This window comes from Malania oleifera, chromosome 11 (genome assembly GCF_029873635.1).
Source record: "Malania oleifera isolate guangnan ecotype guangnan chromosome 11, ASM2987363v1, whole genome shotgun sequence".
Classification (NCBI taxonomy): domain Eukaryota; kingdom Viridiplantae; phylum Streptophyta; class Magnoliopsida; order Santalales; family Ximeniaceae; genus Malania; species Malania oleifera.
Genome location: NC_080427.1, coordinates 55,168,407 through 55,188,248, shown reverse-complemented (window position 1 = coordinate 55,188,248; position 19,842 = coordinate 55,168,407). Strand labels below are relative to the sequence as shown.

General features: G+C 47.8%; 1 protein-coding gene across 3 annotated transcripts in view; it reads left to right on the top strand.

Annotated features, from left to right (window-relative positions):
- Positions 1-300: 300 nt before the first annotated feature.
- The window catches only part of LOC131168475 (peptide deformylase 1B, chloroplastic/mitochondrial), an 89,307-nt gene continuing 69,765 nt past the window's right edge, over positions 301-19,842 (top strand). For 2 of the 3 annotated variants that reach the window (XR_009140302.1, XM_058127931.1), the window contains exons 1-2: positions 301-705; positions 847-985. Coding sequence is in view for 1 of the 3 variants with exons in the window: in XM_058127931.1 (XP_057983914.1) it covers positions 480-705; positions 847-985 (365 nt within the window). In the remaining 2 variants the exon portion in view is untranslated. The remainder of the gene's footprint in view (positions 706-846; positions 986-19,842) is intronic. The other variant, XR_009140303.1, reaches the window with a different exon arrangement.

Here is a 19,842-nt window from a genome sequence, read left to right as displayed (position 1 = left end):
TCGATTTAATAATTAATTAAAATTTAAATATAAACTATTATATGTTAAGAGCTGCTTAATTAAGATGGATAACATAACAGTGTAAATTCTATTCTTGTAGTTCAATAGTAAAATATTTTTTTTATTAATAAAATTAATAGATGATGTACTTAAATAAATTGAAATTGGTAAAAAATTTATAATTATATTCAGTTTTTATTAATTAATTTTAGATTAATTTGGTTAATCAAATTATTAGAAAAGATAATTTGAACGGTTCGATGAACCCTCTATTCGGTCGTTCGGCTAATGGTTGTAACCGAAAATTTAGGTTAATTCGGTTAATTAACCGAATTTGGCCGAGCGCTCACCCCTAAAATCCACGACCACCCATTCTCTAGTCTAGTCTCCAGTGCGGGCCAGCCGCAGTCTTCGGTAGCTCAAGTCGCCCTCGGCCCCGCTCCCGCCGCGGTGCTGCCTGCTCCTGCCTTCTCGCGGCGATGGTTTGCGCGACCTTCCTCTACTCACCTTCCTTTTCGCGCGCTCCCCTCCACCTCCTCTCTACCTTCCCAACTCAGACCACCGGCCTTGGTCGCTTCCTCCTCTTAGCTTCGACCTGCCACCGCAGCTTTTCCGCTAGCCGGCCTAGAGCCCTACCGAGGATGATCCATGTCGATGCCCAGTCAAAGCGAGGCTTCTCCTTTAAGGATGATGAAGTTGCTTCTCGTACGCCGGCTCCTGATTTTCTTTCTTTCTCCTGTAGAATGCTTAGTTGCCATAACTCCTATTTGAAGAATTTTAATATAGCATTGGCAACTTAAATATTCTAAGTTCTGATTTTGTGGTGTTTCTGCCTTTTTTTTAAAGCTTCCGACACGTGCTTTCAGTCGCCGCTCAAAATTGTGGAATATCCGGACCCTATACTGAGGGCGAAAAACAAGCGGATTGATGCTTTCGACGATAACCTGAAGAAGCTAGTTGAGGAGATGTTCGATGTAATGTACAAGTAGGTTTTATGACTTGATTATTGTCTTTTGAGTTTGAATACAATGGAGTTAAGGCTGTCATCCTTGCAATATGTTCTGAAGAATCTTGGGCTTAGGTAGACTATTTTCCAACTAATTTGAGTTTCTAAAATTATGTCATTTAAGCCCCATAAGTTACAACCCCTGGGTTGTAAATTTGATTGTTTGGCTAGATAATTTTGATTATTCAGCGTCCTACAAATTTCAACTTGAAATAGAGAACAAAAATGTAGGGACCTTTACACTGGAGAGAAAATTTTAGGGTTTGTCGTTTGCTGCGCCGTCGCCGACATAGAGTGCCATCGCTGCTGTTGGGTGCTTGCTGGCCGGACGTTCTGTCGCTGTAGTTCGCTGGTGGTGTTCGTCATTCCGTTGCTGAGATAGGAAGGAGGATGCTGTAGGATTGCGCTCATCATTCCGTCGGTTTTAGGAGCAGTCGCCGTCTCGCCTGCGCCCTTGCCCCTTGGCCCTCTCCGTCTGGCCATCTTATCAGCAGTCAATAGCCTGGACAAGGCGTTCTCCGCTCGAATGCCCTTGACCCAAACTCGACCCGAGAACCTTCGACACCGCCGGCGCCGCCGACACCATCCTTCGGCCAAGCTTCCCTCCTCCCACTCCAGTACCTGTCACCTGAACCACCACCACCCCCGTGTCAGACTCACTGAGTTGACTCGTCCTTGGGTTTGACTCAATTTCCGCCAAAAAATTGGGGGATTGGGGGAGTGACTTAGTGGGGAGTGCATCTTCCTCTGGATCTTGAATAGAGAAACCAGGCATTGGTTTTCCGTTAGCTGCTGCAAAAAGAAAAATAAAGAGAAGAAGAACGAGTCGACTCAGTATTGGCTTGCCGCTGGCTCTTGTCGCTCTTTCTGGTTTGGTACTCTGTTAGAATTTTGTGATTGAAAGTTGGAGATTTGGAGCCGTCGCCGTCGAGGACAGATCACGGAAACTACAAGCCGTTGTTGCTCAGGGTGTCGCCAAACAATGCAGGTTAGTCTATTTTCCATTTAGAAAAGTTTGGCTTTAATCTCAATATTTTGTAATACAGTGTCATCCCCCACTAAGAGTAAAAAAGTGGAGATGCCTGCGTTCAAAATTCCTATGAGATTGACCGTTAATATCAATGGGGAATTTGAATTTATTTTCTCAGAAGCAGAGATGGTTAAGGCTGAGGAAGAATTTCGTTTTGCATTAGTAATGAAATTTTTGAGGAATCGACCATCTATTGATAAAATTCGGCTTTTGATTGTGAAAACGTGGAGTTTGACGGAAATTCCAATGATCAGTGTTATGGATGATTATCACGTGTTAATTCACATAAAAAATGAACGTGACTTTCTGCATGGTTGGGTAAGGGAAGGTAGAATTATGGAAGACAATTCTTTTCGGATGTTCAAGTGGACGAAGGATTTTGATACCAAAAAAGAATCCCCATTGGCTCCTTAATGGATTTTCTTACCGGGGTTACCAATGCATCTTTACCGAATGGATTTTCTTCAAATAATAGCGACTTGTTTTGGTTGTTATCTTGGAACTGATAATGCAACAATTAATCGTACGAGAGCATCGGGGGCACATATTTGCGTGGAAGTTGACTTAATAATGGAGCTGATAAAGGGATTTCCTCTTGTTTTATCTTCGAAATAATGCATTTGGCAAGAGGCCAAATATGAAAAGATGGATTTTTTCTACTCTAAATGTTGCAGGCAAGGACATACCTCGATTGTTTGCAGGGTGGGAGAGAAGCGAATGGAGGAGGAAAAATATAAAGAAAAAAAGATATGAAAACCAAAGACTAATGACGGTGTAATAGAAACCAATTCCGACGTGGATAAGGGAGCAAAGAAGGTGGTGCAAGAAGTAGGACCCAGTAATGTGCATATGACGAAGCAGATTAATGATAGGGACCCTGAAATAGCGGAAACTTCTATAGTTCAAGAAAATGGGGATCATGCAAGGCAAAAGTCTGATATACCGCAGAGAGCATTAGAAAATAATGGGAATGAAGATTCAATAGAGAGGAATTAAAGGGAGTGTGAAGAAGTCAGATGTGATGATGATCCTCGAGTTTCAAACGATGAACCTCTATCTCAAGAGGAAGTGGATCACGTGGATAGTTCTAAACTGACTGAAGATCAGGACCAAGGTTTGCAACAGGAGGATTTGGCTCGGGGTTATTCGTCTGAGAGGGAGGAAGGTGAAATATCAGTTTTAAAGGGCAAAGAAAAAATGTATGAGTCTGATACAGGGTAGGGATGGATTTCCGTAAAAAATTCGGCGAGAAAATTTTAGAGGGTTCTCATCCGGCCGCATAAATTAAATTTATGATGAATACAATTCTTTTCTGGAATATTAGGGGGTTGGGCGGTCTAGAGGCAGGTTAAAGATGCTAATTAAAAGGTTTAATGTTGGGTTGTTTGCTATTTCAGAACCGTTCGCGGTTGAGGAGCGGATGGTAATGCTGGGTAGTTTTTTGAATTACCACCATTTTATATCTAATGAAAATCAGGGCGGTAAATTGTGGCTATTTTGGAAAGATATAGATGCCTTTGAGGTGATTTCAATCGCGATTCAAAAGATTTCTGGGTGGTTTTTTAAGGATGGATAAAGAATTTTGGTGAGTTTTCATTATGCCAAATGTTCTTATGTTGAAAGAAGAGAGTTATAGCGGCAACTGGAGGAGTGCGAATCAGATTTTCCTTGGTTGGTCATGGGTGATTTTAATGTGATTCGAACGGATACTGAAAGAATTGGTGGAAATCCAAGACCACTGTTACCTATGATGGAGTTTAATGACTGCTTACATCATTGTGGTCTCTTTGATTTATCAAACACAGGCTCACGAATGTCGTGGTGCAATGGCCATGGCGGTGGGGGGGGTGGTGGGGGGGGGGGTGGTGCGGTGTTATTGTGTGGGGTCGGGGGGCGGGTGTGGTTGTTGGGGTGGTGGGTGGCCGGGGTTGTTTGGGGGGTTGGGGGGGGTGGGTGGGGGGGGGGGTGGCGGGGGCGTTCCCCTGGGGTGTTTGTTGTGGGTGGGTTGGGGTGGGGTGGGGGTCGGGTGGGGTGTGGTTTTGTGGATGGGGTGGGGTTTTGTGTGGTCTAGGCGGGGTGGGGTGGGCGTTTGTGGGTGGGGCTGTGGTGCGGGGGTGTGGGGGGGGGGTGGAGTCGCTGGGTCGGGGTGGGGGGGTGGCGGGGGGGTGGTGGGGTGGGGTGTGGGTGTGGTGGGGTTTGGTGGTTGGTTTGGGGGTGGGTGGTGGGCGAGGGTGTGGGGGGGGGGTGGTTGGGTGGGGGGGGGGGGGGGGTGCGGGGGGGGGGGGGGGGGGGGTTGGTTGTGTGCGGGTGGGGGGTGCGGTGCCCGTGGGGGTGGGGAGGTGGGGGCGGGGGGTTGGGGGTAGGGGGGGTGGTGGTGGGGTGGGGTGTCGTGTGGGGGGTTGGGGATTGGGTGGGGGTTCGTGGGGGGTTGGGGGTGTGTGGGGGGGTGGGGGGTGGTGGTTGGGTGGGGTGGGTGTGGTGCTGTTGGGGGGTTGTGGTGTGGGGTGGGGGGTTTGTGTTTGGGGGGCGGGTGAGGGGTGGGGGTTTGGTGGGGTGGGGGGTTAGGTGTGGGTGTTGGGGTGGGGAGGGGGCGCTGGGGGGGGTGTTGTGGCGGTTGGGGGGTGGGGGGGGGGTGGGGGGGGGGCCGGGGGGTTGGGGGGGGGGGGTGTTGGTTGTTGGGTGGGGGGGTAGTGGTCACGGCTGGAGTTGTTGCGGGGGGGTGGTGTTGGGGGGGTGGGTGGGGTGTCTTGGGCGGGGCGGGTTGGTGGGGGGGGGGGGGGCGGGTGTAGGGGGGGGGGCTGTTAGCTTGGTGCGGTGTGGTGGGGGCGTGTCTGTGGTTTTTGGGGGTGGGGGGGGGTGGGGTGTGGCGGGGGGGAGCGCGTGGGGGCCGGGTGGGGGTGGGGGGTGGCCGGTGGCTGTGTGTTGGGGGGGGTGGGTGGGGGGGGGGTGGTGGTTTTGGTCGGGGGTGTGGGTGGTGCGCTGGTGGGGAGCTCGTGGGTCGAGCGTGGGGCTGGGCTGGTGGGGTCGGGGGGGGGGTGTGTTGTGGGTGGTGGGGCTGGGGTGGGGGGGGCGGGGGGAGGGGTGCGGGGGCGGCGCGCGGGTTTGGTAGGGTGGTGTCTGGGGGTTTTGCGTGGCGGGGGTTGTTGGGGGGAGGTGGTACGGGGAGAGGGGAGGGGGGTGGGGGGGGGGGGGGGGGGGGTTGGTGGGTGGGGGGGGGTGTGTTGTTGGTGTGGGGGGCGGTGGGGGTGGGGGGGGGGGGTGGGGTTCGGGGGGGGGTTGGGTTGGGGGTTAATGGTACGGGGGGGGGTGCTGGTGGGTGGTGGTTGATCTGGGGTGGGGGGGGGGGCGTTTTGTTCGTGTTGGTGGGGGGCCCGTTTCTGGGGTGTTGGGTGTGGGTCGGGGGGGGGGGGGCTGGGGGGGGGGGGGTGTGGTTGGGTGGTTGGGGTGGGGGGGGGTGTCGCGGGGTTGCGGGGTGTGGGGGGGGGGGGGGGGGTTCTGGTGGATCGTGGGTGGGGCGGAGTTGGGGCTGGGGGTGGGGGTGGTGGGGGGGGTGTCGGGTTGGGACGGGGGTGTGCTCGTGGGGTGGCGGGTGTTCGGGAGTTGGCAGGCCTGTGGGGCTTCGGGGGGGGGTCCGGAGGTGGTAGTGCGGTGGGGGGATGTGGCGTTGTGGGGGGGGCGCTTTTGTGGTCGTTCGGTCGTCGGTGGGTCCGCGCGGTGGTTGGGGGGCGATGTTGGGGGGGGGGGCGGGTTTGTGTCCGCGGCAGGGTGTGAATATGCCGTAGGCTTGGGATGGGGTGGGGGGTGTGGTAGTGTCTTGGTGGTTGGTCGGCGTGTATATGTGCAGGTGGGTGGGGCGGGTGCTTGGTGGCGGGGTGCGTCTCGCGGGGGTTGTTGGGGTGCGTGGTGTCTGGGTGCGGTGGCGTGGCTGGTGTGGCTTGGTGGGGGGGGGGGGGTGTGGGGGTGGGTGGGGGGGGGGTATGGGTGGGCGGTCGTGGGCGGGGTTGAGTTCTGGGTGGCTTGAGTGTGGGGGTGTGGGCTGAGGGGGGGGGGGGGGGGTATTCGTGGGGGGGGGTGGGGGGGCGCGTTTCTGGGGGGGGTGGGGGGTGTGGTGGGGGGTGCGGGGGGGGGTGGGTAGGGGCGTGGGGTCTCGCCGGGGGTGAGGTGGGTCTTGGGGGTGGGATGTGGGGGCCTTGGGTGGTTTTGCGGGGGCTGGGCTGGGTGGGCGCGGGGTCGTGGGTGGCGTGGGGGGGTGGTGGGGGGGTCTGGTGGTGTGGTGCGTCTGTGTTTGTGGTCTGGGGGTGGGGGGTGGTGGGTGGGGGGGGGGTTTTTGGGTGTGTTGGTATGGGTGGGGGGGTGTTGTGGTGTGTGGTCGCAGGGGTTTGAGGCTGGGGGTGGGGGGGGGGGGGGGCCCGTGGGGGGGGTGGTGGTGGGGTGGGGGGTGTGGGGGGGGGGGGGTTGGTGGGTGGAGGGTGGGGTGGGGCTGGCGGGGACTGCCTTACCGGGGGTGGGTGGTTGTGCTGGGGTAGGAGGGTTTTGTTGGGTGTGGGGCGGCGGGTGGGTGGGGGTGGGTTGGGTGTGGGGGGGGGGGTGGGGTGGGGCTGGCTGGGCGGGGGGCGGGTCGGGGGTGGGGTGTTGGTTGTGGGGCTTGTGGGTGGGTCGGTGGGGGGTGGGGTGGGTGGTGCTCGGTGGCGTTGTTGGGGGGATTGGGGTGGGGGGTTGTGGCCTCGTTTGTGGGTTGGGTGTGCGTGGGGGGGTGTGGTGTGGCTTCGGCTTGATTTGTGGGTTGCGGCAGTGGCACGGTGGCTGTGGGGGTGTTGTTGGTGTGCTTTGGTGGTAGGAGTGGTTGGGGGTGATGGTGCGGGGTCGTCGGTTTGTTGGTGTGGGGTTGGGCGCGTGGTGGTGGTGTGGGGGTGTGGGTGTGCGTCTGAGATTGGTGGTGGGGAGTGGTTGGTGTTGGGTTGTGGGGGGGGGGTGTGGGTGTGGGGGGGGGGGGTTGCGGCTTGGGGCGGGGTCGGCCGGCGGGGCGGGTGTGTGCGGTGGGTGTTTGGTCTGGGTGGCAGTTGGGTCTTGGGGTTGGGTGGGGGGGTTTGGGTTTGGTGGGGGGGGGTGTCTGGTTGGGTTCTTGTGGTGGGGGGGGGGGCGTGTGGCGGTGTGGGGGGGTCCGGGGTGGGGGGTGGGGGAGTGGTGTTGTGTGTGGGGTTCGGTTGGTGGGTTGGGGGATGGGGGGGTTCGGTTTTGGTTGCGTGTGGGGGTGGGGGTGTTGGGTGGGGTGGGGGGGGGGGGGGTGGTGGGGTTGGTGGTGGGTGGGGGTGTTGGGTGGTGGGGGGGGGGGTGGGTGGGGGGTGGGGGTTTGGTTTGGGGGGTTGCGGGTCTGAGGAGTGGAAAAGATCTTGCCGCGGGGTGGTCGGGGTGGGCTCTGGTTTTGGTAGGGGTGAGTGGTCTGTTGGGGGGCGTACGGTTGGTTGGTGGGCGGGGCCTGGGGGGGGTTTTGGGGTGGGGGGTGGGAGGCGTGTGGGGGGGGTTGCGGTGGGCAGGGGGCGTGGGGATTGTGTGTGTGGGGTTTGTGTGGGTGGGGGATGGTTGGGGTTTTGTAGGTTGATTTGGCATGTGGTGGTGTGGGCGTTTGAGGGGGCGGTGGTGGGTTGTTGGTCGTGTCGGGTGTTGGTGTGGGAGGGGCCCGAGGGGGGTGCGTTTTGGGGGTATCCTGGTGTGGGGAGGTTGGGTGGGTGGCGGGGGTACCTGGGTTGGGTGGGGTTTTGCCGGGGGCGGGTGTCGTTGTGTGGCAGGGGTGTCGGGGCCGTGAGGCTGGTGGCGGTTTGGTGGGGGTTGGGGGGGGGGGGTTGGGGGTGGGCGTTCGGGGTCGCCTTCGGATCCGGTGTTTTGCTGGTCCGGCGGGAGCGTTGGTGTGGAAATACGCTGGGGTTGTTGGGCGGTGACGGGTGGGCTTTTAGGGGGGGTCTTGCGGTTTTGGGCTGCTGGGCTGGGGTTTGTTTTTTTGTGCTGGGGCGTGTGCTCGGCGGGTGTAGGGCGCCTGTTTTGGTGGGCGTGGCGGGGGGTCGGGGTGGTTGTTGTGTGTGTGGCTAGCGGGCTGGGGTGGGGTGCGGTGTGCGTCGGCTCTGCGGGGTGGCTTTGTCGTTCCTGGGGGGTTGGGGGTTGGGGGGGCTGGGGTGGTGTGTTTGGTTGGCGGGTGGGGGGTGTGGTTTTGGGCTTCGCGTACCTGGTGCGTTTGGTGTCGGGAGCGCTGACGGTGGCGTGGGGGTTGGGGGTCGGCCGAGGGCGATGGGGCGCGCAGGTGGGGAGGCGTGGGGGCCGTTTGGGGTGGTGGTGGGGGTTGCGGGGGGGGGGGGGCGTGGGTGGGGTCTCCTGCGTGGCTACGCTGGGGGTTTGGGGGGGGGGGGTCTGGGGGGCGGGGGTGGGCTTTGGGTGGGGTGGGCCGTGGTTGGTTTCGCTGCTGTATGCGCGGTGGGTGTGAGACGTTGTTTGTAGGGTGGTGTGAGGGGGGGCGTGGCGGTGGTGTGGGGTGTTGTTCGGGGGTGGGAGGGGGGGGGGGTTTGTGGTTCTTAGGGGTGGTGGTGCTTCAGCTTTGGGCCAGAGTGTCGAGGGGCGGGTTCGGGGGGGGTGCGGGTGAGTGGGGTTGGGGGGGGGGGGGGGGGATGCTGTGGTGGTTGGGCGCTGGAGTGGCGGGGAGGGTGGTGGGTGGGCGGTGTGGGGGGTCTGGGTTTCGGGGGCCGTGTGGGGTGGTGGGTGCTGGCTCCGTGAGGGTGTGGGGGGGTGGTGGTGGGGGGGGTGTTTAGGGGGTCGGGTGTGTGGGGGTGGTCGTTGAGGGGTGGGTTGCGGGTGGGTCGGGGTTTGGTGTGGGGGCGCGGTGGTTGGTGGGTTGGGGATTCGTGGTTTTGGGTGGGTGTGGGGGTTGGGGGGTGGGGGTTGGGGGTGGGGGTTGGGGGTATTTGTGGGTGGTGCGGGGCGTGTGGGTTGTTGTCGGGGTGCTACCGGGCTGTGCCGGGCTGCGTGCGGGGGGGGGGTGGGTGGGGGCGTTTGAGTGTGCTGGTGTTTTGTGTTGGGGCGGTCGGGTCCGAGGGGGGGGTGGTTGGGGGAGCGCCCGTTGGGGGCGGGTGTGGTTTGTGCGCGCGCGGGGCGAGGTCTTGGCGAGTGTGGGAGGGTGTGGCGTTTCTGGTGTTGGGGGGTTTGTGTGTGGGGTGGGGGTTGGGGGGGCGTTTGAGGGGGGGTGTGGGGTGGTTGGGGTGGTGGTGGTTGGGTGGGTGGAGGTCGGGGGTTGGTTGGGCCGGGGGGGTGGTTGGGGCTGGGGGGTGGCTCGTAGTTGGGATAAGCTTGATCGTGTTCTTATTAATAATGATTTTTCCAACCTATATGGTTTGGCTCAATTCAATTATCTGAGTCGGAAATCATCAGATCATAGCCCTATGGTGGTGTATACAAATACGTCTTTCTCCCAATATGGCCCTACCCTATTTCGGTTCTTAAATATGTGGAGCTCGCATGATATGTTTTTGTTGTACATTAAAGATGTCTAGATCAGGAATGACTCGGCCTCGGGTCTTCTGAAACTTGCTATTCGCCTTAAGAGAATTAAAGTTGCATTACGTGTATCGAATAAAAATGTTTTTGGGAGAGTGAAAGAAAATTTAAAAGCTCCTGAGGAAAGGATGAAAAATCTAGAAAATCAGCTACAAGTAGGTTTTTCTGAGGTCGTCGAAGCTAATTACTTGACTACTAAGGTGGAGATTTAGGTGTGGGAGAAGAGGGAAGCATCTCGCTTAGGACAAATTGCGAAAAAAAAATGGTTGACTGAGAGGGATCAAAACTCTAAATTCTTTCATTCAGTCATCAATCAAAAGCGGAATAAGAGTCGTATAGACCGTATGGTTTTGAACGATGGGAGGATATTGGAGGGTGTGGAAACAATTCATAATGAGGCAATTGTTTTTTTCCAGAATTTTCTTTTTGAGTCTTCAGTTGTTTAACCATGCGATCTCTCCGAGTTAATTCAAAGGCAAATTTCAAATGTTGATAATAATTTATTCTGCGTTGATCCGACAGAAGAAGTTAAAAGAGCGATGTTCTCTATTCCCAAAGAAAGCAGTCTGGGACCGGATGGATTTGGATCTGAATTTTATAAATCTTGCTGGGACATTGTAAAAAAAGATCTTTTGGATGCGGCTATGGATTTTTTTCAAGGCACTACTTTTTCCAAGTTTTTTTCCTCTTTATTTATTGTTTTAATTCTGAAGGTGGATAATCCTTCTAGCTTTGATGAATTCCGGCCTATTAGTTTATGTTCTGTGGCTTATAAATTTTTTTTCAAGATTCTTGTTTTTAGACTAACCGAGGTTGTTGGTAAGTTGGTCTCGCATGAACAAGGCGCTTTTATTCTTGGGCGAAGTATTTTTGAAAATATTACACTAGCTCAAGAAATGGTTCAGTCTTTGCACAAAAAAATAGTTGGCGGCAATGTGATGATAAAACTAGATATGGCTAAGGCTTACAATAGAGTGAATTGAAATTTTCTTCTGGAGGTACTTAGGGCTTTTGGTTTCTCTGAGAGGTTTTGCAAGCTTATAAAAAATTGTGTAGAGATCCATGGTTTTCTGTTTTGATGAACGGAACCTTTAAGGGGTTTTTTCAATCTACGAGAGGCTTGCGGCAAGGGGATCCACTATCGGCTTATTTATTCATCATAATGGAGGAGGTTTTGACAAGGTTGCTTAGGAAAAACTATGAGACTGGTCAGATTGGTAAATTTAATCATTTTGATTGGGATCCCGTTGGTTTCGCATTTGTTATATGCGGATGATATTCTTATTTTTGCGAATGGTGGGAAGAGGTCTATGAGAAATTTAGTTTACGCTCTGGAAAGGTATGAGAAGTGGTCGGGTCAAAAAATCAGTAAGATTAAGTCAGCGTTATTCCTCTCAAAATATATCACTCCCTCTAGGAAGCGTGGTTTATTGAGAATCACGGGTTTCATGGAAGGTAAATTCCCTGTTTCATATTTGGGTGAGCCTTTGATGTCTGGAAAATTCTCTTCCAGGACATTGGAGCCTCTTGTGGAGAAGATTAGAAAGAAAATTGTAGGGTGGAAATCTAAGTTGCTCTCGTAAGGTGGAAGTTCGATTTTATTAAGACATGTGTTGTCTAGCATGCCTATTTATTTGATATCTATTATTAAGATTTTGCAGGTCACATATTCTCGCATTAACTCTCTTCTTTCAAATTTTTTATGGGGAGAGGTGAAAGATAAAAGGAAGATTCATTGGCGCTCTTGGGGGAAAATTTGTAAACCTACCTCGGAAGGGGGTTTGGGTCTGAGAGATCTTAAGGAAGTTCAGAAATCTCTTCTCATGAAATTTGCCTTCAGATTGCTCACTTTTAACAATCTGTGGGCAGATTTTTTCAGAGTTAAATATTGCAGAAATGATCATTTACTGATAAGGAAGGGGAGACCAAATGACTCTTGATTTTGGAAATCAATTATGACCACCATTCCAAAAGTTATGGATAATGTTAAAATTTTGGTGAGAGGTGGGAACTTTTCTTTTTGATTCGACAGGTGGCTGTCATCAGGCCCATTATCTGAGCACTGAGGATATTTTGAATAAGAAACTGTGTATTAAAGATTGCTGGCTAAACAATAATTGGAACTCTCATTTAGTACGGGAATTAGTTGGTGTTGATAAAACAAGGGAAATTTTGCAATAGGTGCCAGTGGGTAAAAGTGGGTAGGATATTTTTGTCTGGAAGCTTGCTCCGGACGGTAATTTTTCTACAAAAATGGCTTGGGAGGTAGTGAGGAACAGAAGTGATAATTTTTTGCAGAATGATTGGTTTTGACATTCTTTATTGCCCAGAAGAATCTCAATGTGTTTATGGAGAGTCTGGTTTAGATGCTTAATTGTAAATGATAGGATTCAGACCAAAGGAATATTGATGGCTTCGACTTGTGATTGCTGTTTTCAGAGAAGTCAGGAAAACATTGATTATATTCTTTCTTTAGGAGAGTTGGCTTCAGAGGTTTGGCGTCGAGCTAGTGTGGCATTGGGGATTCTTTTCCAACAATCTCTTCCTTGGAAAAATAAAATGGCAAATTGGTTCCACTAGACAAAAAAATCGTTTATTAAAGGTATTTTAATCGGGCTGATTCCATGTTTGATTACGTGGTGCTTCTGGAATCGAAGATGTAAAGCGAAAATGGAAGGAGTTTATCAAAGTGCAGATCAGATGTGGAGAAGTGTTCGATTCTGGGTTAGTTTTATTGCTGAGAGCACCTTTTCTTTTCAAAAATTGAAGAAGTCGGATATTAAGATTTTGAATGAGTTTCAAATTAAGTATTAGGGAGTTTGCGATAGGTTTGGAAAAATTATTTCTTGGGTTAAACCTTCAGTAGGGTGGATAAAACTTAATTGTGATGGGAGTTGTAGGGGCAATCCAGGTACTTCAGGAGGTGGAGGAATTATTTAGGATTGCCATGGCATGGTAAAAGCGGTTTTTTCAAGTTATTTTGGCAATGGTACGAATAATAGTGTGGAGTTAAAAGCAATCAGGGAAGGAATTCGTTTGTGTAAATGTTTGCATTATGTTAATGTGATTATTGAAAGTGACTCGCGAATTGTAGTTGATTGGTTTCGAAAAGGTAGATGTACTTTGTGGTATCTTTGAGAATTTTGGGAGGAACTCATGGCAGAGTTAGAAGAAGTGAATGTTATGGTGATGCATCAATATAGGGAAGACAATAGTGCGACTGATTTTCTTGCTAAAGAAGGAGAAATGGGAAACAATGTAATCTACGAAAAATAATACCTTTTACCACGTTATCTGAAAGGTATCCTTCAGATGGATAGGTGGGGTTTTGTTTCCGTTTGTCGTTAGTTCATCTCTAGATTTTCGTTTGGTGTATTTCGTTTTGTTTTTGGTTGTTTTTATGTTTTTATCTCTTTTGTTAGTTATGTTTAATTTTGTTTGTCCTAGTTTAGTTGGTTGGTTTTAACTTGTAACCCCGGTATTCCTCCGTCAAAAGTGAGGGTTTATTAATAAATAAATGGAGGTGCCGTCCTCTTTTACCAAAAAAAAAAAAAAAAAAAGGTAGGGACTATGTGGCATCACTCTTGAAAATCATGTAGCAAACCTAAAATGAAAACTAAAAACCAAAACTAAAGCTAAAAACCAGCAATCTGTTTAATAAACTTACTTGAATGTATGTTCACTGTTGTTTTTGAATCAAATAACAATAAAAAATATGATTAGAAATTTAGAGTAATGAAAGTCTAAAAATGTTCAAATTAGAAAATATTGTAATCAAAATAGAAATTAATTATTATTTTACTTAATTATTATATTTTAAAATTCACTTTTTAGTGCTCCAAGAATAACTATATTGTATGGGGCAGTTGAAAAATGGTAAAAGTATTTCTTGAATGACTTTTTTTATTTATTTAAATTTTTAATTTTTAAAGTGTTATGAATATTTTAACTTCAACTATTTAAAAATGTCCAGTCATTTTATTTTAATTTTTGATTAAAAATTGTCAATATAATGATGTAATCTACAAAAGTGAATTTTGAAAATTAAAGAGTTGGCAGGTTGCCAAAAACAGTTGCAAACAATAAAATCTACTGTTTGGTTCTGTTTTTCTTTTTGTTCAATGAAGAAACCAATTATGAAAACGCCTCTGTTCACATTGTTGGTTTTGTTGGCTGTTTATGAAAAAAATAAAAACCAGGGCTTTCGGCCTTCCTAGTTATGAACTTCGTAGAGGCTGTGAGTTGAGGAAGAAGGTACAGAGTGAGCACAGGAGTTCGCATAATGCCAAAATCCATCTTAATAAACAAGAAATTATTCTTTTTTGAATTTATTTTGACGTTGGGAGCCCTTTAAATTTTGGAGAAGTTGGGAAGGAAAATGTCTCGTGTTTTTTTGCTAAATAACAAGGTTCGTTGGTTCCAAGAACATATGTCAAAGTTCTGGTGGCAGAATACTAAATTCCTGGGGATTAAGCAGATGAAATTTCTAGAAGGTTTGTTGATCATCAGATTTACGTCTAACAAATTCAAAAGAATGATTGTACTTGAGAAATTGATGTACTCGGGGGGAAGATTTTCGCTAAGAATTCCAGAGGGCACTATAGTTGGAGTTTCTGCAAATTGTTGAAAGGGGATGTGGATATCTTGAAAGGGAATCATCTGTAGATAGTGCGATTCTACAGATATAGAGCAGAGAAATGGAATGGATACGATACTTAAGGGACTACCCAATGAGCTCAGATATGCAGAGGTTGTAAAGCATGGAGTTGTGCATGGTCAGAGAAAGAATTTCTTTGTAGATTCCTGCCAAATAATTGTGAAAGGTAAGACTCTATTTTTGGAAAGAGAAAAATTATAGGAGAGAGTATATTAGGCATTATTGAAGCCATTCTCTACTTAAAATTATTGGTTCGATTAGTGGGTCGAAAATTGTGAAAGTGGACAAATAGTTTTATGTCACTTGTTTTGGGCTAGGAGGTCTTATATTGAAGCTTGTTTTCCTGGTAGGCCCAAAATATTTTGATCGGGCTGGATCAGTGGGCCTAGGGTGGGTGGAGAAAGAAAAATCTAGTTCGAGTATTATTACATGAGGTAAACATGATTTTCGCTTCTCGAAGACACCATTGACCTACAACATGGAACATTATAGCCCTTCATCCAACGAGGGAGATTCTAAGATAGTAGCACAAGTAGAAGTAAAACTTCTTGTTGACCTCTCACTTCAAGGAGAGAGGGAAGTAGCAAATAATATAGTCTTTAGTTATGGATAAAGTGGTTAAAAAAACGAGATTCTTCAAAACATTGTGGAAAACACAACACAACTTTGTGAGGTCAAACAACGGTGTATTTTGTAAGATTTAGAAATTGAATTGGAAGATTGGTTAGAGGATAATAATGAGTTGCTTTTGGAACAGATTGGGGAATTTGAGGACGTGTGTATGAGCTCTTCTCAGTTGAAAGATTTGGATAAATTAGAGATTCCTGAATGTATGGAAAGGGGTGGTAGCAAAATCATGAGGCAGGAGACTACCTCTCAGGAATAGAGAATAGTTATATATATTCATGTCAATTGGAAAGTTGCAGTAAAGAGAATGAGGGGGAAGAGTTGGCTAAGAGTGTCAAGTTAGTAACGATATCATAGCAGTCGGACAGAGATTGCCTCCAACCACCTCCTAAAAATGCTCAAGCACGCATTAATCTCATTTTACAATTTTGATCATTTGAAAGTCTTGAATGTTGAAGGGCCTTTGCCTTCAAATACTGGCCTCGGCTTCATTTGTTTTTTTGCAGATAATTCTATTAATCCTTCTTGTGATGTTGTGGGGAGGGGTTTCTTTTGGGAGGGAGATCTTACGGAGGACCTTGGCCCATCTAGAATTAGCAAAGGTATTCTACCTATTCCTATCCAACCTATTCTTTCTTTGGATTTTTTATGCCTTAAGGAGTACTCTAATAGGAGGAAGGGTTGTGGGTTTAGTTGCGAGGGTGGTGATAGAGATAATCTAGACTTGCTTAAACTCTGTGGGGATTTAGGGTTGGAGCTTTTAAATCATGCTGGAAACCTGGTGTCTGGTGAAGGTTGGCCAAGTCCTAAGACTAATGAAAGAAGGGAAAAGAAATTATAGAAAAAGCTTAAAAATTTGGTTTCTTCTATTTATTATGAGAGCGGAAATAGGTTTGGCAAAGGAGTAAGCGAGTTAAATTATGAAGCTTGTTAGTTGAAATTAGGAGGACTAGGGGGGGTTTAGGAAGAGGAGTTTGATAACGGAAGTCCTGGACAAATACTTTCCGGATATTGTCCTTTTCCAGGAGACTAAACTGGAAGAGGTTGATGGGGGTGGGGTTGTTAGGAGTATATTGGGGGGGGGGGGGGGGTTTTAGTAGGGAGTGCGGATTCTTACCCTTGGATGGCGCTTCTAGTGGCATCCTAGTTATGTGGAATTCTTAAAATATTTCCAAGTTGGACACTTTGTTCTGTTTTTTCTGCCTTTCTGTGTTATTCGAAGTGAGAGGGAGGGGTTAATGGTGGGTTTCCTCTACCTATGGGCCTACTAGACCAACTCCTAGGAGTTCTTTTTGGGAGGATTTGTATTATGTTTTTGGTTTTTGTTCCCCTAGGTGGATTGTGGGAGGTGATTTTAATGCAACAAGATTTCCCAACGAAAGAAAGGGGGTGGTAGAGTTGCAACTAGCATGCAGAATTTTGATTTGCTTATTACGGACTGTGGTTTAAGAGATATTCCCTTGAGGAATGCTCCATTTACTTGGTCTGGAAGGGGGCTAGAGTGGTGGCTAGCAGACTTGATAGGTTTCTGTTTTGTAGCAAGCAGGAGGATGAATTTCCAAATCTTTCTCATTGTGTTCTTCCTAGGACTATGTTTGACCATTTTCCAATCCTTTTGGAATATAGAAAAATGTCTTGGGGTCCTACGCCTTTTAGATTATAGAATATATGGCTGGATCAGGCAGCCTTCTAGCCTTTGGTTAGGGACTCCTGGGGAGAGGAATTGGAAAGGGGTTGGGGTGGATTCCGTGACTTGAGAAAGTTGAAACGCTTGAAGGAGAAGTTGAAAGTTTGGAACAAGGAGGTGTTTGCTGACATCAAAATTCGAAAATCTAACTTCTTGAGCAAGTTGACCTCACTAGATAGGAAGGATCAGGATTGTAATCTTGCAGATAATGAGGAGATTAGAAAAGTTTTCATTAAAAACAAGCTAGAAGAGGTGATACTTCAGGAAATGAGGAGTTGGAGACGAAAGACAAAATTCAAATGGTTTAAGGATGGTGATTGCAACTCTTCTTTCTTTAATAGATTAGCTAATGGGAAAAGAAGTAAGAATTTGATTAGGGAGTTAGATGTGGGGGATGGGATAGTGTCTAATAATCAATGTCATATTGCTTCTGTTATCACCAATTTCTTTCCAAACTTGTATTTAGAGGAGGATTGCCATAGGCCGATGATAGAGGAATTAAATTTGAACCCTATATCTGCTGATCAGATGCATTGGTTAGAGATACCTTTTGATTAGGAGGAAGTTAGGGGGGTGGTTTCTGGGATAGATAGGGATAAGGCTCCAGGTCCATATGGTTTTAATATTGCTTTCTTTATAGGGTTCCGAAGAAATCTATTTCTACTAAAGTGGAGGACTTTAGACCAATTAGTCTTGTCTCTAGCGTGTATAAGATTATTACTAGTCTTAGCTAATAGGTTGAGCACGATGCTTGATGATACCATCTCTAGTGCTTGAAGCACATTTTTGTGGGGGGTGGGGGGAGGGGGTAGATAGTGGGTGCTATTTAGTTGCCAATGAGGTGGTGGAGGATATTCGTAGGAATAAGAAGAGGGGGTTCATATTTAAAATCGATTTTGAGAAAGCCTACTATAGAGTGAAATGGAGTTTATTGATAGTTTTTACGAGAAAGGGTTTTGGTGTGCGTTGGCGTCGTTAAATTAGGGGTTATTTGTCTAATGTGTGGTTTTCGATAAATATGAATGGTAGCCTAAATCTTGGTTTGGTTTTTTGAGGGGTATTATACAAGGAGACCCTTTATCCCCATTTTTGTTTGCCCTTGTAGTAGATGTTTTGAGTAGGTTGGTGGATAAGAGTTTGGTTAGAGTTCTAGAAGTGGGGAGAAAGGGTGTGGTGGTTTCGCACCTCTAGTTTGCTGATGACACCATCTTCTTTGTAGACGATCATAGTCTTTCTTTTAGGAGTATTTTGGGTATTCTTCATATTTTTGACGGGGTGTTTGGGCTCAAAAATCAATATGGGGAAGAGTGGTTTAGCGGCTATGAATGTGCTAGTTGAGCGTGTGTTAGGGAGCGAGCTAAAAAGGTGGTGTGCGGTATTTTGGACTGTCTTTTGACATACTTAGGTGTCCCTTTGGGGATTAACCCAAGAGCTGCATATTTTTGGAACTCGGAAGTGGAAGGGGTGATGAAGAGATTAGATGGTTGGAAGGGAGTCCTCTTCTCTTTTGAGGGTAGAATTACTTTGATTTAGGCTTGTCTTGCTAGCATCTTGTTATATTTCCTATTTGTCTTTAAGATTCTGGTGGGGATTGCTAGCAAGCTTAAGAGGATTATGAGAGAGCTTTTATGGTCCAGTGAGGGGAGTCATAGGGACCATTTAATGAGATGGAGTGAGGTTTGTAGATCTAAAGAGGGGGGGGGGGGGGAGGTTGGGTCTTGGCAAGTTGGCGTCTAAAAACGCCACTCTTTTAGCTAAATGGCTATGGTGCTTCCCTTTAGAAGTATCGTCCCTCTGGCATAAAGTAATAAGAATTTAGTTTGGGGTGGATGAAAAAAGGTGGGATACCAACGCTAATTTAAGATGCTATTTGGGGAGTTCATGGAGATCCATTTCTCAGATCTATCCTTCTTTTAGCCCTCATACTAAACTTGAGGTGGGGAGGGGTTCTCATATTCATTTTTAGAAAGACCCTTGGTTGAGAATGCACCATTTTCTACTTCTTTCCCTCATCTCTTTCCTCTAATTTGAACAAAATAAAGCCATTTCTTTTATTTTTGTTGGTAAATTGAGTTGTTATTTGGTTTCCTGGAATCTTCATTTTAGGAGACCTTTGAACGATGGGGAGATGGTGGAATTGTCATCTTTGTTATCTTTGAGTGGGACTAACCTTTCTTTAGCGAGGGATGCTCGTTCTTGGTCTTTGGACTAGTTTGGTGTATTTTCTCACGAATCTATTTTTGAATTTTTGATTCGTTCTAACTCTTCTTTCTTGCTATACTCTACTATTTGGAAGTCTAAGGTTCCCCCTAAAATAAAGGCTTTCACTTGGTTGGTTGCGCTTAATAAGATAAATATTAATAACTTGTTGCAAATTAGGAGACCTATGAAGGCTCTCTCTCGATGCATGTGTGCTCTGTTAGAAGAACTTTGAGACAATGTCTCACCTTTTTTTGCAATGTGAATTTGGTTGGAGTATTTGGATTATGCTTTTGGCATTATGGGAGAAAGCTGGATTTGTCTTCCCTCAGTGGGAGACTTTTTAGAAATATTCTTCGTTGGCTTAGGTAGGGGAAGGTACATGGCAACTTTATGGAAGTGTCGTTTTTCTCAGTATTATTGGGTTTATGGATGGAACATAATGCTCAGATATTTTTTTGGAAAAATTAAATCAGATGCTAATTTCTAAAAAAATAAAGTATTTGACCTCTTTGTGGTGTGTCGGGTATGGATTTTTTAAAGAGGCAAGCTTTCAAGAGTTTCAGAGAGATTGGAGGAACACGTTGTTTGGATGATTTTTTTCTTGGGCATTTTTTATGTTATTTGTTTAGTCTTGGAGTGTCTCTATCTATCTTGGGAGATTTCTCATTCTCCCTCTTATAAATTCTCTTTCTATTAATGATACTTCTTTTGTTATATAAAAAAATGTGTGCTTTATTACAAGAGCTCCGAGACAGCTTCTCATCTTCTTTTGCATTGTGAATTTGCTTGGAGGATTTGGAATAAGCTTTTCGGTATAATGGGAGAGATCTGGGTATGTCCTTTGGCGGAAGACTTGTTAGCCATTTCTTTTGCAGGCTTTGGAATAAGGAAGGATACGGCAGCTTTATGGAAGTGTGGCATATTTGTAGTATTATGGGGTATACGACTAGAGCATAATGCCTGGGTATTCTTCTAAAAGAAATTAAATTGGGTGCTGGTTTGGGATAAAATTCAGTATTTGGCCTCATTGTTGTGCGTTGGTTTTGGATTTTTCGAAGGGATTAGTTTCCAGGAGTTACGAAGAGATTAGAGAAACA